Source organism: Peromyscus californicus, unplaced genomic scaffold (genome assembly GCF_007827085.1).
Source record: "Peromyscus californicus insignis strain IS unplaced genomic scaffold, ASM782708v3 Scaffold_23__1_contigs__length_62951481, whole genome shotgun sequence".
Taxonomy (NCBI): Eukaryota; Metazoa; Chordata; class Mammalia; order Rodentia; family Cricetidae; genus Peromyscus; species Peromyscus californicus.
Window position 1 is genome coordinate 50,895,342 of NW_026294534.1, and position 23,136 is coordinate 50,918,477.

Genomic DNA, 23,136 nt, shown 5'->3' on the forward strand with positions numbered 1-23,136 from the left:
GCAGTGCTGGGAACTAATGGTACCCTCCTTGAAGCCAGCACACAGGAGGCAGAGACAGATGAATATTTTTCTTTGTTTGTTTGTTTGTTTCTTTCCCCCTCCTCCTCCTCTTCCTCCTCCTCTTTTTTTTGAGACAGGGTTTCTCCATGTAGTCTTGGTTGTCTTGGAACTCACTATGTAAACCCGGCTGGCCTCAAACTCCTAGAGATCCACCAGTCTCTGCCTCCCAAGTGCTAGGACTAAAGATATTCATGCACTACCCACCATACCTGGCCAACAGGTGAGTATTTATGAGTTCCAGGCCAGCCAGGGCTACATAGTGAGACTTTGTATAAACAACAACAAACAAAACAAAACACCCCAAACAGGTAGAAATAAGAAATAAACTTTCGAACAAGGGAATCCGTGGCTGATATGTAGAACTGAATTGTATTGCAAAATAAAAAAAAAAAAAGAAAAGAAAATAAACTTTCTTTAGATTTTGAGACATTATGGCTTGAACATAAGATGTCTCCACGGGCTCACATGTTGAGGTCTCGGTTGTTAGCTCATGAACTTTGGGAAGGTTACGGGTTCTCAGGGGTTTTGATCCAATCGATGTATGAATCCCTTCATGGATTCGTTATTGGCAGGAGGTGCCAAGAAAGAGGCAGGGTGAAGAAGCCACTGGGCGTTTGTTCATGTGTCTTGGTCTGGCCCCTTCTTGGGTTATCTCTCAGCTTCCTGCCTGTTATAAGGTGAACAGCTCTCTTCCACAGTGACGTCTTGTGCCAGTGGGCGGCGCCAAGTGATCATGGACGGAACCCTCTGAAACTCTGAGCTAAAATAGCTCCCCTCCGTTTAAATGGTTTCTGTCTGGAATTTGGTTGCTGCTATGCCGAAGTAAGTAACACAAGAGATTAATCATGTGGTTAGGCTTTCCCTTTTCTTTTGGAAGAAACACCGACTTGGCCTCTAGTTTGCCTGTGGTGGGTGATCGGATGGCTAGGACAGAAGTGAGAGCCCTGGAGCGGTGGAAAGAAACTGGTCTCGGAATCAGGAGAGCTGGAGTTGAGTCTTAACTGTGTGATGCAGGGAAGTTACCCAACTTGATCTTCAGTTCTAATAGCCACAAAATGGGTGTTTTCTGACTATGATTTTCCAGTCTGCTTGACCTTCATCTTCCTAGTTTCAAACGCGGTGCTAACTGGGCCAGTCACTTTCAGAGTGCTGTGTTTGTAGACGATTATTTCCTCTTGTTCCATTCATCCATGCTTCTCCTTGTCTTTTTCAGCTCAGTCGGCACACATACTTCTTCCCTTCTAACCGAAAAGGAAGTGGGCAATTATTTTTGGCATTCCTACAGTATAATTCTCGACATATTAATCTCTTTAGAACGAAGCTGGGGAAGGATGACATACAGGGCCGCTGCGAGAATTGAATTAATATGTGTAAGTGTTTAGCACAGTGCCTGGCTTAAAGTGAGTGATAAGTGTTCCTTGTTATAATTTTCTTCTTAACTTAAATGATCTTCATTTATCTCAAATGGTTTAGCTGTGGCTCTAGTTGGAGACTAACTGATAGCCTGAGATACCTCTTCAAATCGTCAGCTTGGTTGGTGGCCTGGCAGGAATTTCTTGCATGGTCTCTCCCTCTCTTTTCCTGTCTAGTTTCTGCTCACTTTGGAGGAAAGCTATTTGAAGGAACTTTTCGTAAACTGACAGTAAGTATAAATGAAGCCACGCACACTCTGACAACCTTTTAACTTGTCTCTGAAATAAGTTTGACAAACAGGCCTACACACACACACACACACACACACACACACACACACACACACACACACACACCCTTGGACACCACGTTTTTTCAAGCCCACACTTCAGATCATACAGGTGTGCGCTCGGGGCAACAAAAAACAGATTACAGTGATGATGATGATGGCTGCCTCCAAGGCGCAGATGAAAGAGGTGCCTCCCAGGCAGCTTTCAAGGCACCAGGCCACCTGGATCAGACTTTGAATTCACCGCATTTTAGGCAGGTAGGAAGAGACTACCCAAGACGGGCTTTAATAGCACATCAGTTTTCCCAGGCATCCCCCCCACCCCCCGCCCCTTTCTCGTTTGGAATTTTGGGATCAGCAATTCTCCAAACTTGCTTGGATTTCTGTTCCGGGCTGTGGCAGATGTGGGGCGCAATGCCGAGTGGAGGAGTTGGCCCCGGGGATCCGTAAGGTGGTTAGCAGCAGCCGGGACCCCAGAACTAAAGGATCCCACTTCTCTCTCTCTCTGTGCATCGCCACAGGGAGTGTGCACGCTGAGCTGCAAAGCGTTCCCGCCGCGGCCGCTCCCACCCCGGGGGCCCCCGGCGGTCGGGAAGAGTCGTTCTCCAGGCACCGGACAGGCCAGGCGGAGTCCGAGGCCGGCAGGGCGCCCTTGTCCCAACCTCTTCCTGGTCCCCTCGGCGCCACTCCCACCCACCGCCCTCCTCCCGGGGAGCTCCATTCGCTCCAGGCGCGCGTCCTCGGGGGTGAAGGCGCGGTTCCCCCGAGCCAAACCCCCTCTCCCCCGCCCCATCCCGTGGCTGCTGCGTCCCCCGAGGTCGCCGCCCGCTGCAGAGGTGTCCCACGCGGGTCCCCGAGCGGCGGGCGGCGCTGTGGCGCGGTCCTCCAGCCCCGGGCGCCCGCTGCGCTCGGCCTCCGCCTCCTTGGCCGCGTCGTGTTCCCCCGCCCTCGTCGCTGGGCGGGTGGGAGGCGGCGGCGGCGGCGGTGGCGTGCTGTGCGAGCGCGCGCGAAGGGGGGCGGCAGCGAGGAGGCTCCCGGTGCCACCGCGGCGGCCCCGAGCCACACGGGCGGGCAGGCGGGCGGGCGCGCCGGGGCCGCCTCTGCCGGCGCTGCGGGGCCGCGAACAAAGACCAGCCGCGGAGGCGCGAGGTAGGGGCGCGCGGCGAGCCGGGGACGCCGGGCGCGGGGTGGTGGTGGCCGCCGGGGGTCGCCGCGCGCATCCCGGTCCTGCGCGCGGGCCGGTCCCCGCGCTCCCCCTCCCCCCCCCGGGTCTCCGGGACCTGCCGGGAACGAGCCCCGCGGCCTCACTCGCCGCCTCCGAAGGCTGCCCCGGCCTCGGGGCCGCGCTCTCCCCTCCCCGGACGCAGCCCTTGTGCCTCCTGCCCCCGGGATGGCAGTCTCCGGGGACTGTCGCTGAGCTCATCCCCGCGGGGGGTCACACACTGGTCGGCTTCCCGCCGCACTCCGTGGCGCTGACTTTCGCCAACTTAAGGCTGCATCTTTATTTTTCTTTTAAGTCCTTGGGAACTTCCAGCGATCGGCGTTGGGCAATTTTTGTCCGGGATTTGACCTAAAGGGAGGTTTGGAGGCGGCAGTTGGGTGAGCTCCCCTATTCCTGGAGCGACCCGGCCGCAGCCTCAGCTCCAGCCCAGGACCGTCCTCTCTGTCCCCGGCTGTAGACACCTGGCTCCGGGGTGTGTCTGCGGCGAGCGCCACGCTGCGGGGTCGGGGACTACCTGTGCCCCACCGCGGGAAGAGGGGCGCATCCTGGCTCTCCCCAGAACCGAGGAGCCGGGAACAGCTGTTAATGCAGCCTCCAAATCCTCTCACCTCCTCTAGGCTTCCACATTTAAACATTGATTGAGGTGGTGGCTGTGGGGACAGCGACGACGCACTCACTGGCTCCAAATACTCTTTCTCCCTCCTCTTGAACGGTCCGTTTTTCAGATTCTACCCGGAGTTTCCAGCCCGGCATTCCACCGTCGAATTCTTGGTGATCGTTTTGCAAGATTTTCTGAATGGGATTAGGACAAGCCGTTCAGAAATCTGTTTCCGAGTTTGTCAGCCCTGCCGGGAAGCTATTTTCAAGCAATCCTTGCTTATATCTTTTAGAATTGACGACCATCCGCTCTTTTTTTTTTTTTTTTTTGAGGGGGTGGTCGGTGTTGGATAAGATTAAGATGTTCTGTTTCTCAGACAGGAAAGAAACATATGTATTTAATATTGGGGTCATTTTTCCGCAAGGATCTCCCAAGGCATGGCTTCTTAAACGATAACGTAGCTTAAAAATTGGGGAACGTCATTGGATTTAAAAGTATTATTTTAGACAGGGGAAACTCAGTCCATTTTGCCTAGCTTCTCCAATGAGTTGAGGACTTCATTAGGCAGCTAATCCCAGACCCCTTTATTGCTTTCTCGTGAGTCCTGCTTATTGCTTGCTAGTTATTTCTGCCCAGTGAGGGTCTAGATATCTTCAGGGATTAATTCGGAATCGTTGAAGAAGCCTGTTTTGTCTTTAATTGTTGACTTTGGAGTTCAGAAACCACATTCCAAAGCCAAGCTACACCATGCAGAGGAAGCACTTTTGTGTACTTTTTGGTTCTTGGCTCCACTGTGAACTTTTCCCCCAGATAACAGCTCTCATTTTTCTTTTTTCCTCCCTCTCTCTCTCATAACTCCAGAGCAAAGTCTGAAATGGATGTTACATGAATCACTTCAAGGGCCGCGCACGACTATGAACGTTCTGGAGCCTTTTTCTCAGTAAAGTAGATCACGATGGATGAGTCCGCCTTGTTGGACCTTCTGGAGTGCCCCGTGTGTCTCGAACGCCTGGATGCCTCGGCGAAGGTCTTACCTTGCCAGCACACGTTTTGCAAACGATGTTTGCTGGGGATTGTGGGTTCCCGGAATGAACTCAGATGTCCCGAGTGCAGGACTCTTGTGGGCTCTGGTGTGGACGAGCTCCCCAGTAACATCTTACTGGTCAGACTTCTGGATGGCATCAAGCAGAGGCCTTGGAAACCTGGCCCTGGCGGGGGCAGCGTGACCAACTGCACAAATGCATTAAGGGCTCAGGGCAGCACGGTGGCTACTTGCGGCACAAAAGATCTGCAGAGCTCCCAGTGTGGACAGCAGCCTCGTGTGCAAGCCTGGAGCCCCCCAGTGAGGGTGAGTAGCTTGTAGAGGCAACTGAGTGAATACAGGTGGCGATGACCACGGGCAGCTCTTCTTTATCCTTAGCTTATTTTCCGAATCAGCTCACTGCTCAAGAGGCCACACCTACCTGGGCAGATAGAAGATTAAACCTCAGGATCTCATTTTCTCCTGAAATGAGACTGGATATGGCATAATAAATCTTGTTTTTAAAATCTTCTCTGATAGTCTCTATTGTCTGGGTAGGATATGTTTCTAGGAAGCAGGTACCAAATGCAGTTCGAACAGCGGCTCTTTTAATTTTGCCTATCTTAAAAGGAAAATTTGGTATGGTCTCACCCTTTTGATGGCATTGGGAGAATCCTCTGTGTGAGTGTGTGTGTGTGTGTGTGTGTGTGTGTGGTGTGTATACATATGTATGTATATACAGAAAATATGCCTGTGAGTAAACCATACGTAGGAAAGCAAGCCTTCATTTTTTTAATGCTGCTTAGAGCCATTCTGTCGGTTTTATGAATGCACAGCACAGAGTATACTGGTTGGAGGAATTTTTAACAAATCATGGCCACAGGTAGCAGCCTCGTTGCTGTGGCAACAGAATGTCACATAGGACCACACTATTACATCTAGCTGTACGTTGGGCTTTGTAGAGAGTGAAATGAAATACTTCCGGCAAAATGATTTTTTTTTTTAAATTTTTTTGGTTTTGGGCAGAGGTAATCTTAGGTGAAGTTAAATATTTATACCTTTACTGCAACTCCATTTTGTAAATGAAAATTTTAAATGAATAGGGATTATGTTTCACTTAATGGTTCCCGATAAGATGGGCTCTTGTTGATTTTCATAAAAAATGAGGCAGAGTCTTTGACATCAGCTAATGAGAGTCGGTCCATTTTTGTTGGAAGATGCAATTTTGAAAATTGGCCATATTTTTGGCAGTTGAATAGATTTTATAGTCTATTAAAATTTTGTTTTAGATTTCAAAAATTGTCATTTGTCTGAGTGTTTTGCCTGCACATATGTGTATACAGCACCATGTGTGCCTGATGCCCGTAGAGGTCAGAAGAGGGCATCAGATGCCCTGGGACTGGAGTTAGGAATTGTTGTGGGCCACCATCCATGTTGCTGCTGGGAATTGAACCCAGGTCCTCTGCAAGAGCAGCCAGTGCTCTTAACCACTGAGCCATCTCTTCAGTCCCAAGTCTTTTTAAGGAACAGTTAAGCTGGCTGAGATTTTTTTTTTTCCCCTAAATATTTATAGTCAGCACCTAAAACTGATGACTTTTGTTTAATAAAGAACCCCGCACTGGGAAGGCATTGCATAGTGTGAACTCACACACATGGGTATCAGACAACTCATCTTTGCAAATGATAGACATGATGAAAAGTATTTCCATCACTCGATAAAAAAAATAGAGCGGGAGTCTTAATCACTGGAACTCTTCGTATTGCTGGACAACAGTTTTATCATTAGGTTCCTGGGTTTCGTTTGATTCATATTTATGATATATGATTAATATGTATATTAAAATTGGCCTAGGATGGCTTTCTTCCTTCCTTTCCTCTTCTCTCTGTAGCCTAGGCCAGCTTGCTACTCACTATATATCCTAGGCTGGCCTCAGACTCATGCTCCTGCCTCAGCCTACCAAGAATGGGATTACAGGCACGAGTTACCCTGCCTTTGGGAAGGCTTCCTTATTTGGAGCCCTATGTATGAAACTATTAGATTTCTTGTATGGTACAAAGTTTCCTGGTACTTTGGTCAGTACATTTGAACTCATGAATATTTTAACCCCATAACCAATGATCAGGTTGATCACTTCTGAGACATGGGGCCAGGTCTGCTTACCATAAGGAAGGGGTAGATTTGCATCTTTGCAGGGGTTTTGTTTCCTGTTAATTAGACCTGGAGACAGTGGCTTCTGGCTATGAATAGGAGTTGTCCCAGTTGTTGCCTTACCTGTTGGGAGGAATGCAGTGAATGTCTGATTGCTGATAAAGAGGAACTTAAGGAGAGGCTGAAGCCCATCGGCTTTTAAATGTCCTCTCTAATGTATACATGACTAGGAAATACTGTGAGTGGAGGCTCCTGGGTCTGACTGGCTGTGCTTCCAAAACTGACTTTCACTTTTCTTGGATATTGGGAGGTTTTGATCGTGTTGATGATTGTTTTTCTGGTTTATATGATTCCTAGTTTCCCAGTTTGCTTCCTGTTTTTCTTTGGCGTATGACGAATGCTTTGCAAAGAAAAGCAATTGAACTTGAGTCTTTTGAGTTTGTGTAAAATACTGGAGGACTTTGCAGAGAGTGGGGGGGTGGGGAAAAACTGACAAGTGAAAGTATTCAGCCTGAATTAAAGTGAATGACGTCATCATTGTTAAAAATAAATTTTTCCGGGTTACTTTAGCATTTACTAGTGCTCTTTGCTTTCAAGTATTCAAGGCAGCTGAGGCCTCACATGTATCGAGTAAGCACCCGAAAGGTAAATACATCCCCAGAACAGACCACTTTGCAACATTAGAATTGGGAGTTTTACCACATGGAGACCGTAATGTGCTCTTTTGGGTACTTCTCCAAGGTGAGCGACTGTAAGAAAACCCAAACGTTCCTCCTCTTCGCTTAGATGTCCTGACAACAGCCAAGCGGTGCGCTGAGCCTGTTTCCACATGTTGTGGAAAGCTGGAAGTGAGAACACGTGGAATGCTGCCTCGGTTTGCTAGTGGTGTTCCTGGTGAGCTTGTGACCATGTGGCTTCCTCCTGTTTCTAGCCGAGGTAGAGTCAATGTTATCAGCAGACTCAAATATTTCCAGTGTGTGACACACATCTTATTCCCAGAATTTTAGTGTTTCCTGCTTAATATGAAGAGAGGTGGAGTCCCTGTTGGACCGGGGTTACTAGGAGCCAGTTTTTTAGTTCAAGCAAAGAATTCCTGGTGGGTTTTGGCCAGAGTCAAGCAGGAGAATGAACCACAGGGAGATGATTAGATATTGTTTCAGTGGGTGAAAGGTTGTTTCACCCACTATGGGCAATTACAGCTGTCTAATCGTATATACATACATACATACATACATACATACATACATACATACATACATATATATATACATATGTAGGGATGATGCAGAAAATAAAATATGTTTTAGTCATTTCTATAGAACTGTAACCTACTAGGGTAAACTTCTGCTTTCTGTAGTTCATTTGGGTTTGTTTATTGTTGTGGTTATTTATTTACTTTTTTTAAAGATGATCTTGCTATGTAGCTCAGGCTAGCCGTGAACTTGAGCCCCAGCTTTCTGAGTGCTGGGTAGATGGTGATAGGGAGGCCAGATGCGGATCCTGCTCATGAACTTCAGGGCATGTGGTCAGTCTCAAGGGAGAGATTAACAGCATCACAGCAGTGCAGGGGTGTATAATAAACTCGGTAAGGTCTATGCCGGAGAGCTCGCCAGAGGCGGTAGGAGAGGGGCCTTGAGCTCACAGTGAACGGAAATATGCTATATGCGAGGTCCTCAAAAGCTTCTTCAGGGAAGAGGTGTTTGACCTGAGATCTTAACATGAGTGATCATAGTGTGGAATGGGGGCTGGGCAGGGGGAGGGGCAGAAGGGAGGGACGTTCCAAAACCATTGGCTTAGAGCAAGAGGGGGCTTGTCTTCCAGGCGAACTGATAGAAAGTGAGTGTGACCTAAGCAAGGCATGGGGACGGTGACCTAAGCAAGCCATGGGGCCAGCCAAGACTAGGCTTCAAACCTGAGCGCATACGAGGGCCACAGATGCATCCGGTCACATGGTCCCAGTAGAAGTGCTCTGAATTTGGGACTGAAAAGAGGAGTCACGTGAGTAGCAGTGATCAGTAAGGCTTCAGAACAGGTAGAGGATTCGAGGTTGACATCCAGAAGTGAGACTGTGTGAAAAGAGGGAAATCTAGATCTGGGGGCACAGGTCACGCTTCCTTCCTGCTGAAAGCCCCAGGTACGCTTTCACGCCTTCCCAGCAGCAGCAGCGGTGTGTTCCTGTGTCTGCCCTTTCATGTTGTCTGTACAGACGGGGGTGGGGGGGTGGGGGCTGTGCCACTCAGAGTTCCTCCTGTGGGAGTGCTAACTTCAGGTACCCCAGAATGTGGCTCTGTGTGGGGAAGTACTAACTTGAAGTACCTCAGAATGTGGCTCTGTGTGGGGAAGTATTAACTTCAAGTACCTCAGAATGTGGCTCTGTGTGGGGAAGTACTAACTTCAAGTACCTCAGAATGTGGCTCTGTGTGGGGAAGTACTAACTTGAAGTACCTCAGAATGTGGCTCTGTGTGGGGAAGTACTAACTTCAAGTACCTCAGAATGTGGCTCTGTGTGGGGAAGTACTAACTTGAAGTACCTCAGAATGTGGTTCTGTGTGGGGAAGTACTAACTTCAAGTAACTCAGAATGTGGCTCTGTGTAGGAGAGGTACTGGCTCCAAGTACCTCAGAATGTGGCTCTGTGTGGGGAAGTACTAACTTCAAGTAACTCAGAATGTGGCTCTGTGTAGGAGAGGTACTGGCTCTAAGTACCTCAGAATGTGGCTCTGTGTGGGGAAGTACTAACTTCAAGTACCTCAGAATGTGGCTCTGTGTGTGTGGGGAAGTACTAACTTCAAGTACCTCAGAATGTGGCTCTGTGTGGGGAAGTACTAACTTCAAGTACCTCAGAATGTGGCTCTGTGTGTGTGGGGAAGTACTAACTTCAAGTACCTCAGAATGTGGCACCGTGTGGCGATAGGGCCCTTAAAGGGGTGGCGAAGGTGGGTAAAATGAGGCCACAGGTGTGGCCGTAGTCTAGTGTGACGGAAGAGATGGTAGAGACACAGAGGAAGGACCTTGTGAAGACACATGGAGGAGGTGGGCTGACCACGAGCTAAGTGGAGTAGCATGGGGAGAAACCGTCCTCCCCTACCTTAGCCCTGTTCTGTTGAAGCTGCCCAGTGTGGCACTTCATGGCAGCAGCCAAGTACCCACGTCTGCAGTCAGCCCCTTGAGTGGCTTACCGTCGTCCTCCACTGCCAGTCCCCATCAGTCCTGGTTGCCCACCGAGACTTGCCATGGCCCAGCCCATGTATGCCTTTGTCTCTGCCGCGGAACCCATGCCGCGTTATTCAGGCCCTCTCCACCCCTCCAGCTGGCCACATTGCCTGGTATAATTTCATCAGCGAGGCCGGGAATGTCATAAGAATGCAACAGCGTGCCAAATGGAAGGTTCTGTCGAAGGAAGGAAACGAGGCAGGGAGAGGGACTCCTTTCCCATCTCCAGTACTCTGCCTTCCTCTGTGACTCTGGGGAGGCTGGATGGACGCACTCTTGTCTATGGAGTTCCGTAACACAGCCACCAGGAAGGGAGTGGAAGGAAGGGTCTGGGAGTGAAAGCTCCAGGTAGAGGTGGGAGGTGTTGAGGTTGGAGCCGGCAGGTGTCTGTGGAGAGCTTTCTAATTCAGTCCTGTGCTGTGATCTTCTCCACTGTGCTAAGACAAAGGCGACATCCATGCGCGGACTTGTTGAAAGCATTTCCACGGGGCGGCGGTGGGAATGGTAAAGTTCACCGGGAGCAGCCAGTGAGCCCCCCCAAATTCAGAGGCACCAAGCTGTGGAATAAGATGGATAGTGTCAGTGTCTAAGGTCTGTGTCCGGTGGTCACTGACTAAATACACCTAGTGGACCAAGCGTGGTCTAGACACGCAGCTCCCCTGTGTGGAGGGTTCAGTACAAATACTGTCCCAGGAACTGATGTCTCTCCATGGGCGGGGGCCAGAATCTGTAATAACTCTTAATTGATCTAAGAACACTATTTAATGGAGTTATTTGAGTGAGGATGTTTCAGAACTGCCCAGCTGAAATAGAAAAAGTAAGATTTTTTTTCCCCTGATGAACATTTGTTACAGATATTGACTTTGTATTTTATCTACCCTGGATACCTACTCCGTGGCTCCTGTAGGTTTCATCCTAGAACTCAATGGTGAGGCCCTTCCCTCTTCTTGATGATGTCGGGTGAACCCAGGGCCTCACACCTGCTGAGTAAGAGCCCTACTACTGAGCTGTTCCTCACACAGCTATAGCCCTGGGCTCTGGGGTCTTCAGTGTGGTAGAAGGCAGGAGGAGGGAGGGGGTCTTTGGAGCTCACCTATTGATAATTTCAAAAGTGAAATGCTTTTTTTTGTTTGTTTTTTTGTTTTTCCAGACAGGGTTTCTGTGTAGTTTTGGTGCCTGTCCTGGAACTCACTCTGTAGCCCAGACTGGCCTCGAACTCACAGAGATCCGCCTGGCTCTGCCTCCCAAGTGCTGGGATTAAAGGCGTGCGCCACCACCGCCCGGAGTGAAATGCTTTTTAAGTCACACTCATCTGTGGTTAACAACATCTCTGTGGGGGCAGAGTGTGTTATCTGAAAAATGAAACCGTAAATTTCAAAATAAGTATTTAAAAACAATTTTGTTTAAAAATTCTGTTAGAAAAGTATATGCTACTAAGTGTGTGTATGTGTCTGTGTACACACACACAATATTCTAGACCATCTTGTAGGCCTTTGTGTGTATATACGTACGGGTTTGGGCTTTTTTACATACATACTTGCTGAGTTGCTGGCTGATTTACTCTGTGGAATCCTTTCATGTTGGAGCACAGATCAACTTCATTAAGTGGTTTGTACATAATAGACATGCAGAGACGTGCACGTCACCTAAGTGTGCCACTCGTGAGTCACCAGCGTTCCATTCTTCCGTAAAATGACGAGAGTAGTTTCCTCTCTGTTTTCCAAATTGAGAGTGCCGTGGGCTCACAGTAACGCATTCGGTGGCAGGAGACCGTGTGTAGAGGATAATCGAAGCTTCCAGTCTTTGTATTCCTTATCCAAGGGCTGAGAGCTGTGAAGAGGTTCGTGGACTCCACCCCACATCTCCCAGAGTAAGACATGCATAGCAGTGGAAACATTTCACACGGGTAACTCTGCAGGTTGAGGTCGTCCATTGAATGCCAGTACTTGGCAAGTTTTCTCTGTCGTCTCGCAGGCACCTGTAGGAAGGCATTTTCTATCAGTGCTCTCACACATAGCTGTAGGGAGAATAGCTAGAGTGTTTCTGATAACGGGTCTGAATTCTCCGAGCTGGTCAGTGGCGGAGCTAGGATTCCACCTTGGACAGTGTAAACCCCAGATGCCTCCTTTCCAGACATACCGTGTGGGCGGGACACATTCTCCTTGGGGCTTCTTGTTTCCCTGGGAAAAGCTTTCCCCAGCCATAGCTAGAAGCAATTCTCTTCCCAGTGTCCGCGTTACCTCTGAGTGTTTGAGTGTGAGGAACAAATGTGTGTGTGTGTGTGTGTGTGTGTGTGTGTGTGTGGAGGGGGTAGGGTACAAATAAAACTCAGTCACAATGAAAATGGACAGAGAAGCAGTATATTTTGGAGGTTACAAGCTGCAGCCTCTGGTCCCAACATGGCAACCAAAGGGGCTTCATTTCTTCAGCATGAAGGTACAACTGTATGGACTTCAAGACCTGCTCCAGGCCGGGTAGGGAAGGACATGGCTGTGAGGCCGCACCTTGAGTTGAGTTGATTTAAGCTCATTAAAATAATAATAATACTACTACTTTAATTTTCTTCTTTGACATTTTTGTACATGTATACAATACATGCTGATTACTCTCTCAACTTCTACCTCTCCGGGTTATTTTCCGTCTTTATCAACCCAACTGCACAAGACCCTATTGCCCCTCCAGGTCTTTTTGTTTTTCTTGGTGACTACTGCATTTATCCAGGGCTCTCCATTAGGAACTCTCTGGTGGACTCATCTGTGGGCACACAAGTGAAAAGCAGTGACCGTGTCTCCCCCAGAACCCACCAGGAGAGGGTCATCTTTGAGTTTCAGAATCCTTTCTAGCCTGACACATAATGATACACTCAAAGGGGGCTCGATCGTATGTGTGTGTGAGCGAGAATCCGGGGGAATGAATGCCAGCTGCTCTCTAGGCAGCCTTGGTGGAACAGTCAACAGTTTATGTGTGCATACCAGTTGTTTTTGGTGTCATTTCCCCACAATGTGTGAATTAAGGATGATACTTGCTCATCCTGTTGACGGGTTGTTTTGTGGATAAGCGCAAGAATCGAGGTACAAGAGTTTTAAAGATCATAAAGTCTGTGTAATGTATGTATTGTTATACAATTAAGTATTGGTTTTCTATTTGGGGTGATGAGAACCTGAGTTATCAAAAAAAAAAAAAAAGGAATAATCATACAGGGGTGGCAGTGTTTGGATGCAGACCTCCTCCAGTGGGGATATGAGTCAGGTGTCTGCTGTCACACATGTGGGAAACAGCCTGAGGGACGTCCATTCTCTGCCAGCCTCTGGGGTTACCTTATTTCCCCCGTTTATAGTCATGATGAGAAGTCAATTCTAAGAAATGTATTGCTGTGCATTTTGTCATTGGGAACATTGTAGGGATATAGGTCAGTCGTTCAGAGCTTTTGATGCAGTTAGAAAACACGGTAGATGTGTGTGTGTGTGTGTGTGTGTGTGTGTGTGTGTGTGTGCATGTGTGCACACGCACACATGCAGGTGCCTATGTAGGGAAGCCAGAGGACAACCTCAGATGATATTCCTCGGGTACCATCCTGTTTCTTGTTTTTTGAGACGAGGTCTCCTTCTGGCTTGGAACTCACCAAGGAGGTTAGACTGACTAGCTAGTGAGTTCCTTCATCTCCCCTGTGCTGGGGTTGCAACCATGCACCATCACGCTCAGCTTTTTTGTTTTATCTTTTGGTTTCTTGAGACAGGGTTTCTCTGAGTAGCCCTGGCTGTCCTGGAACTCACTCTGTAGACCAGGCTGGCCTCGAACTCAAAAGATCCACCTGCCTCTGCCTTCTGAATTAAAGGCGTGCGCCACCACCACCTGGGCCATGCTTAGCCCTTCTCTTCTCCCCCCACCCTGAGTTCGTAGTATTTTCTTTTTTAAATTATTAAATGTTTCAAAATTTATTTTACATACCAACCACAGTTTCCCCTCCCTCCTCTCCTCCTGTTCCCTCCCTCCTTCCTGTTTCCCCACCCCATCCACTCCTCTGAAAGGGACAGGCCTCCCATGGGAGTCAACAAAGCATGGCATACCAAGTTGAGACAGGACCAGGCTCCTCCCCCCTGCATCAAGGCTGAGCGAGGCATCCCACCATAGGGAGGGAGTAGGTTCCAAAAAGCCAGTTCATACACCAGGGACAGATCCTGGTCCCACTGCTAGGGGCCCCACAAACAGACCCAAGCTACACAGCTGTCACCCACATCATGCTTAGCTTTTTAAACTTAGGTTCTGGAGGTTGAAGTCAGGCCCTTATGCTTGCAAGGCAGGCATTTTACTTAGAAGCCATTGCCCCAGCCCTGGTTTATAGTAAATGTTTTATAGTAAAACTTTCTCTAAGTAGAGAACGTCCTACATGTGATAAAAAGCAAACTGAATATGTAAACCAGGAAGTTGTTTGATATCATTATCACGTATTACATGCTATATGTAAGAGTATTTTTAAAAATAGGACTGGCAGTATCATACACAGCTCTCTTTACACTCCATGAGTAATGTGGGCGCGAGGGTATTATGACAGCTTCAATGTTATTAGACAGGAGGAAAAAAATGTCAGCTCCATTATAATCCTCTGGGACCACCATTGAATATGCATCGACTATCTATCACTGTACCCCTGGCTCCTTTGGGTGACTGAAGGAGGGAAGGAGAGCAAAGATTGACTGGGAAGGGTAGGGAGACGGAAGAAAGGGACTCTGTCTAGCACGGCCCTGGCCAGAGGTCCTCACTGTTCTTGGGAACGGCCCACCTCTGTCCAAGCCTTGGCTCCAGCCCCCACTCTTGGCTTCCACCTCCCCAGGAGTGGAAATGCCATAGTTTGTTTACTATTCTGTCTCCCATCGTCCCGCGCTGCCCTGTCCCATAACTATGGTGTGCTCTGTGCAAGTGCCTGGGAGGGTGGGGGTAAGGCAATAGGAGAGCTAGTGGGAAACTGAAGGGGAAGGGAAGGGTGAGATCTCTTGCTTTCTTTGGCCCATAATTGATTAATGGTCCCAGAAGGAGAGGTCAAATAAGGCACAGGAAAGGGCAATCTATCCGTCCTTGCCTCTATTCCCTCCCCCATGGTTTCTTCCTTGGCCTTCCCAGAGTCCCTTGCTCCTCATCTCAAGCTTCCTTTCTGTAACTCTCTCGTCTACCAGGAAGAACTGGTTTCCCCCAGGATAGTGGAATATTCCATTTAGTCCTTCATCATCTCTTTAGTTACGTAATACGGTTTAAGCAAAACCGTAAGAGTATATGGAAAAACTTTTTATTGGAGGTCAAAGGGCAGAGCGCATTGTAGTTCACTCTGTAGCAGGATTCCTGATAAGGATCCATAACTGCAAAGCAACCCAGTGCACGTTACATAGAAGACAGCACATGCAGCCCAGGGTAGAGGGAGGGACTCAGGCAGCAGGCAAGCCTCAGGATAGAGGGAGGTAGCCTTCCTAGAGAAACAGGACAATAGCAGTTAAGAGATGGCGGATCTCAGCTGGCAAGCCTCACTCACAAAACAACATAGTACAGTGGGTATAAGCAGGGTAGCAGCTACGTCAGCAAGACTCCCTCGGCATCCTTCTTTGTGGGGCCCCCAGTCCTTCCCAGGATGTGTGCCTGCCAATGCCTAGTCAAGAGGGTGGTAACAGTTGCTTCGTGAACGATGACATATGGGTTGCTGTAAACACAGCCATTTTAAAGATAGACGTGCGAGTGGGCTCTTAGGGGTATCTGGGAAGGGAGTGGAGGCGCCATTTCAGATGTTTGACAGTAGCGGTTATGTAGATTATTTGCATCATGGAAGCATGGAAAAAATGAGCAATAGGAGTAGGTGCAAATGAGTTTCTAAGTCACATCCAGTGCAGTGCAGAAAAGCAAGGGCTGCCGAGTCTGAGTATGTCCCTGTTAGCCTAAGGAAATAAATTCTTACAGTTTAAAAAAAAAAAAAAAGGATTTATGCATTTTAAAATTTTTACTCATGTGTCCATGTGTGTGTGTATGCCACATGGATACTCGTGCCCTCAGAGGCCAGAAGAAGGCGTTGGATCTTCTGGAGCTGGAGTCACACACAGGCAGTTGTGAGCCGTCTGACTGGGTGCTAGGAATTGAACTTGGGTCCCCTGGAAGAGCAGAAATCTCCTAACTGCTGAGACATCTCTCCGACCCCTTAAGATTTTTTTTTTTTTTTCTTTTGTTTTTCGAGACAGGGTTTCTCTGTGTAGCTTTGCGCCTTTCCTGGAACTCACTTGGTAGCCCAGGCTGGCCTCGAACTCACAGAGATCCGCCTGGCTCTGCCTCCCGAGTGCTGGGATTAAAGGCGTGCGCCACCACCGCCCGGCTTTGTTTTGTTTTTTTAATAAGAAAACTTTTTGAATGATTGCATTTTCACCATTCATAACTTATCACTCAGAAACGGTTTCATTATATTCAGTGTAGCATGTAGTCCCTTACCAGTGAGCGTGGTGCAGAAAGGTGGTGCTGTGGAGTATTTCATATCACCCCCCCCCAACCCCCAACCCCCCCACCCCCACCCCCGTTTTGAGAGAAGGTCTTGCTCTATACCCTGGGCTGGCCTTGAACTTACAGCAGCTAGCTTTCTTTCCTCAGGCTCCTGAGTGCTAGGATTTGCTGGAGTGAGCCACCACACTCAGCTCCATGTCTAGTTTAATTTGGGTGATGGATTAGTCACTTGGCTTGTTGTTGTGATGAAATATCTGAGGAAGGCACTTTAAGAAAGGAAAGGCTTGCCAGCGGTGGCGGCGGCGGCGGCGGCGGCGATGGTGGCGTGGTGAAGGCAGCGGCACATGCCTTTCATCCCAGCATTCCGGAGGCAGAGGCCAGCAGATCTTTGAGTTCTGAGTTCGAGGCCAACCTGGTCTACAGAGCGAGTTCTAAGGACAGCCAGGGCTACCCAGAGAAACCCTGTCTTGAAAACAACAACAACAACAACAAAAACACTACTGTAGTGGATTTGCTTTGCCCATGACCTTGGGCTGTACGGCCCAAAGGAGGCGGTGCTTCCTGCCATTGCAGGTGACCCCTTATTAGGAGTTGGAGAAGGCTCACATGCCCCTTCTCCCTGCTCCTGCCTGGAAGACGACTTCTGCTGTCTACTCCGTTCTGTATTTGTGAGTGTATTTCCTCAATTTATATCCTAGTAAATTCTGTTACCCGTTTAATAGACTCACGTGGATTGATCGTGCGACACAGCAACAACAAGGAAGTTGATGTTGGCTCATAGTGTAAGGGTACGGTCCCTAATGGCTGGGACGGCGTAGAAACAGGAAGGATGCTCGCGTTCAGCGAGGTCATCTGTCTTCGACAGTCTGAGGCCCAGCCCTTGGAACGATACCACCTGCTGCAGGGTGGGTCTTCTCACCTCGTTTACCCTCATCTAGATAATCTATAAAGGCAAGCCTGGAGGCTACGCTAACCTCCGTAACTTCTTACAGGCGTGCTGCCCAGAGACTCTTGGTCTAGTGATTCTGGATTCTGTCAAGTTGACACAGTGTTGACCATCACCGGCCATGTGCCCCAGGCCCATAGATAAGCATTGGAGTAAGAAAATACGTGAGGTATTTGTGCAAGCTGGTATTTGTGCAAGTTTCCTGCAAGTATGTTTGAACACTGATCGCTGGGAGTTGAACATTAGGTGTCTTATAAGCGCATTTCATTCATATAGCACTAAAAATAGTCTTGTGTATTTTCCACGTTTCCTTGTTCTTTTAGGCAGCTTGGGTTGGCCTCAGACTCCACAGTCGGTCTTGAACTCCCTCCTCCTGCTTCCGTTTATAATCCCAGGCAGGACGATAGGCATGTGCCATCAAGCCGGCTCCGGCTGTTTTTGTTTTTAAACAGTAAGCACATAGTTTGGACATTGATATATAAAGTTGCATTTCAAACTTTACATTTTCATTTCTTCAGTCAGTCCATTTAGTAAGCTGCTCATCCCCTTTTCGTGAAGCTTGTGTTCTAAGTACAGCCTGTGATGACTCAGTGCCAGCGTTTCGTGTGTTCCTACCTCTCCCACAGTGACCCACAGGAGAGGAGCCCGAGTCTATGAGGCGAAATATTTTTGGCAAGCCTAATTACTTTTATTTGGCTAGTATCAACACTCTCTTTGTTACCTATTTTTATAAAACCCATCCAGGATATTGGAAGATACACAAGGTGTCAATACTGTGCGGACTGATGTTGCCGGAATGGAAGTTGCTCTGTGGGCATTATTGTGCCAACTGTTTCAAGAAAGCTGATGTTCTCTGACTTACACTTGTGTGCTGTGGCTTGTGTGTGCCAGCACTCCTGGATAGGAGCATCTCCTGTTTTACATAAACACACACACACAAAACAAAACAAAACAAAACAAAACAAAAAACACCACAAAAACTAAAAACATAACATGAAAGGACAGGCACACATGTGTGCATACACACACACACACACACACACACAGCCCCCTAAAACTAAAACAGCACACACACACAAAACCTCTACAAAAACCAAACCAAACACACACACACCCACACACACACACACACACAAATTTACATGGCATCAGAACCATTGATTCGCTGTGTTTGGGGCCTGTGTTGAGATTGTTCGTCAATGGGACAAAATACCAGATCTAAGCAGTGTGAGGAAGGATTGGTTCTGGCTCATGATTTCAGCCTGTCATGTGAGAGAATGTGATTGGGCAGAGCAGCTTCCATTATAGCAGCCAGGAAGCAGGGAGAGAGGATGTATCCACTGCACGTGTTCTCTTTCTTTCCCTCCATGTTGGTCCTTAGCCTGTGGAATAGAGCTGTCCATATTCAGGTCTCCTACTTGGTCACTTGTGTCTGGAGACACCGTTTGAGACAAGCTCATAGGTGTGCCTCACCAACCTAAGAGCTCTCCAATGCAGTCCAGTTCATAGTCAATGGTAACTAACCAACGCATGAAAATGTCCTGAGTTGAGGCTCTACCTCCTGGCTTTGGGATTTTAGGCCAGTGTTTTTACTTCTGTAGGCCATACTTCCTTTTCATTAAAGGAGGCTTTACCAGAGATAGTCCTTTGAAGCCCTAAGTTTTTAGACATAAGCCTTAGGGGAAAGCTGGCTTTGAAATTTGATATTTGTGTTTTGGTTTTTTTAATTTTTTTTTTAAAATTAGCATACAAACTGTCCTGGTTTGCTTTTTATTGCTGTGATAAAACACCGACCGAAACCAGCTTGGAAGAGTCTATTTCAGCTGGCAGTTTACATTCCGTCACTGAGGGAACTCAAGGCAGGAACCCGGAGGCAGAAACTGAAGCAGAAGCCCTGGAGGGGCACTGTTCACTGGTTTGCTCATCCTGGCTTGCCCAGTTGTTTCTCATACAACCCAAGACCACTTGCCCAGAGGTGACACCACCCACAGTGGGCTGGGCCTTCCCACGTCAATCATTAATCAAGAAAATGCCCTACAGGCTTGCCTACAGGCCAGTCTAAGGGAGCCATCTTCTCATTTGAGGTTCCTCTTCCCAGGTGACGCTAGCTTGTGCCAAGTTGACACACACACACACACACACACACACACACACATACACACACACACACACACACACACAACTAACCAGCACACAAACAGGCTCCATTATAACATCTTCATGCGTGCACTTTACTCCACCTCCTCTTGTTCCCCATCATTCTGGTTCCTGTCCTCTGCGTAAACAGTCCCCCTTCAACTTCTACATCGTGTGTGTGTGTGTGTGTGTGTGTGTGTGTGTGTGTGTGTGTGTGCACATTTAGAACAAACTGATTGGTATCTCAGCATCATCCTAGAAAACATGGTCTCTGATGGTCACTCTTATGGACGGCAGTACTTAGCCTCTGCATTCCCCTTAGAACCCCACATGGTGTCTGCCATAGGAACATTCCGATGAGTGTAGTTGGAAGATTTCCTGTGTCCTGCCTGGCCCAGGGTCGGGACAAATCTCTCACCCACAGTCCTGCAGCTTTTTATAAATAATCATTCAGAAGCTTATGGTTAATTATAACTGCTTGGCCGTTAGCTCAGGCTGATTACTGACTAGCTCTTAGACTTAAATTAACCCATGATTCTTATCTATGTTTAGCCACGTGGCTTGGTACCTTTTCTCAGTTCTGCCTTGCCATCTTGCCTCCTCTGTGTCTGGCTGGCGACTCCTGACTCACCGCTTCCTCTTCCCAGAATTCTCATCTGCTTACCCTTGCCTATACTTCCTGCCTGGCTACTGGCCAATCAACTTTTTGTTTATCAACCAATCAGAGCAACACACATTCACAGCATGGAGAATGACATCCCACAGCAGATGAGCTTTTGATTATCTGTACATTTAGAAGTGAGAGAGAAAGAGAGAGAGAGAGAGACACGGTCAGGAGCCTGACTTAGGCTCGAGATCCATGCAGGCCTAGTTTGGCATATAGGTCTCATCTGCCTGCAGTGACTGACCTCTGTTCTGCCTAAATATTCTCCTTACGTAAAATTGTCTCACTGAAATTCGAGCAGTTAGACCCCATTAAAAGTGGCTGTTGCCATGGGGATTAAGTTTGTGACAAGGGAACTCCGGTTACTGAGTGAAGCTATTTTGGAGGGACAGTGTATGTGTGTGGAGGATACGTGATATTGATTATTGACTTCGTCATCTACAGTGGGACACTTGTGAGAACGTAGTGTAGCTTAAGTTTTCCTGCCTGGCCCACAGTCAGGGCAAATCTCTCTCACCTGCCAGTCCCACAGCCATCAGACCCGACCAAGTAAACACAGAGACTTGTATTGGTTTCAAACTGTATGGCCATGGCAGGCTTCTTGCTAACTGTTCTTTCAGCTTAAATTAATCCATTTTTATAAATCTATACCTTGCCACATGGCTCGTGGCTTACCGGCATCTTCACATGCTGTTTCTCATCTTGGCGGCTGGCAGTGTCTCTCTGACTCAGCCTTCCACTTCCCAGCTTTATTCTCCTCCTTGTCCCGCCTACACTTCCTGCCTAGCCAATGGCCAACCAGTGTTTTAATTATTGACTAATCAGCAACACATTTGACATACAGAACATCCCACAGCAACGTAGAGGGATGCTGTTGATAATTTCGAAGAGCCCGGGCAGTCTGGGTCAGATAGGGCCATATGTTCACCTGAGCTGAGGTGAGGATATACAAGCCCAGGAGACAGAGGGAAGCTTCGTCAAATGAAGGGGGGTGCCTAAGGGCACAGAATCTTTAAGAACATACTTTGGGGGGGGGAGATGCTGAGGAATTGATTTCTTCCTCTGCTTCCTTTTTTATGAACTCTGAGTCTTGCTGGGCAGAAAATGTAAAGCAGGGAACCAGGGGATTTAGTCAGTATCACGTAGAACTTCTAAACCTTGTTATCTGTGTTGCTCTTTGCTGTGGGATGATCTGTATGTCAAATGTGTTGCTGATTGGTCAATGAATAAATCACTGATTGGCAGTGGCCAGGCAGGAAGTATAGGCGGGACTAACAGAGAGGAGAATTGAGAGAACAGGAAGCTGGGCAAGGGAGACACTGCCAGCCGCCATCAGGACAAGGAAGATGTAAAGTACCGGTAAGCCACAAGCCACGTGGCAAAGTATAGATTAATAGAAATGGATTAATTTAAGCTGTAAGAACAGTTAGCAAGAAGCCTGCCACAGCCATACAATTTGAAACCAATATAAGTGTCTGTGTTTACTTGATCGGGTTTGAGCGGTTGTGGGACTGGTGGGTGGCAGAGATTTATCCTGACTGTGGGCCAGGCAGGAAAACTCTAGCTACAGCTCTTGGGCAACTTATCTCTCTCTCTCTCTCTCTCTCTCTCTCTCTCTCTCTCTCTCTCTCTCTCTCTCTCTCTCTCTGTGTGTGTGTGTGTGTGTGTGCTTTCATTTGACTGAAGAATTGTAAAGAACCTTGGGCCCTTGGGACCTAGTACTTGCCCAGTAACCAGAACCTTTTCATTTTACCTTTCTAGAAATGAGGACTTCTAGTTCCACAGGGGCATCGCACTATACAGTAAGCAGCACCTGAGTATGGGTGGGGTCCTGGTGGTTTAATTGGCGAGCATTTGCGATGTGGATGCGCTAAGACCCTTTTGCACTGTTTTAAAGAGCGAGCTGAAACTCTAGGTCCTCAAGCAGTTGATAAGTTCCTGACTCCAAGGGATACTAAATAGGCTGTCTAGTTGTGGTTCTGCTCTGGGTGGTAGAACGGCACTGGTTGAGTCAGCTTCTGGGGGTCTCGTGTGCAGAAGGAGAGGACGATGAGCAGCGTTGTCCGGGAGCCTCTCCTTTCCCCTGTCCCGTGAGGTCTGGCCAAGGGAGTTCACCCTCTGTTACACTGTTTCCGACTGTTACCATCCTCCCGTCCCTCTCTTCCTCCCTCCTTCCCTTCCTCACCCCCGGTGATGTAGGTGAAAAAATAAAAATAGCTCAAAGAGTTATACGTATTTCATCCTTCTTTAGAAATTAATTTAATTCAAAAGACTTAGGTCCATGCCCGTTAGTCAGCAGCTCTTTACTGTGACAACATGCTTGAGAAAATCAGCCTAGAAGGAAAGGTCGCTTTTTGCTGACGGTTGTAGGGGTTTCTGGGCCTGTGGCTCAGGGCCTACGGTGGCACAGTACACCCAGGAAGGAGGGCATGGGAACTCTGGCTCCTTCACATCAGGGTCTCTAGGCCCCTATAACCTCTTCAGGAGGGTGCTGCCCATGACCTGCTTTTCTCCAGGGCCCACCTTCTAAACAGTTTTACACCCCCTAGGAGCTTCCCAGGCCGGAAGACAAGCCTTTACCCCTGAGCCTTTGGGAGTGAGTCCGGACCCCCTTTCCGGCAGTCTCTGGATCTTTCTGTAAGGGAAGCTAAGGGCACATTGTAATGCCATTCCGACTTTCTCCTTTTTAATTTTTTTTTTTTTTTTTTTTTTTTGGAGACCAAGGACGATTTTATTAGAGTTTTAAAAGAAAAACAATCACAGGGCAGGCAAGCCTTAAATCTCAGCAGCTGCCCAGAGGAGGGGAAGGAAGAGAGAAAAGAGAGAAGGACAGAAGCCATGCTGTTTGGGTTGTCGTCTTGAAGGGCTGCCCCATGGCGGTAGGCAGCCCCATGGCGGGGAGCGGGGCTTTTGAGAGGGAATAAGGAAGCCCGAGGTATCAGGAAAGCATACCTAGGA

The 23,136-nt window shown here is 48.2% G+C and overlaps 1 protein-coding gene across 1 annotated transcript in view; it reads left to right on the forward strand.

Annotated features, from left to right (window-relative positions):
• The first annotated feature begins 2,804 nt into the window (after positions 1 to 2,804).
• Positions 2,805 to 23,136, forward strand: part of Sh3rf1 (SH3 domain containing ring finger 1) — a 164,491-nt gene continuing 144,159 nt past the window's right edge. Inside the window, exons 1-2 of the mRNA XM_052752344.1 lie at positions 2,805 to 2,911; positions 4,444 to 4,930. Coding sequence (XP_052608304.1) covers positions 4,538 to 4,930 — 393 coding nt within the window. The 5' untranslated portion in view covers positions 2,805 to 2,911; positions 4,444 to 4,537. The remainder of the gene's footprint in view (positions 2,912 to 4,443; positions 4,931 to 23,136) is intronic.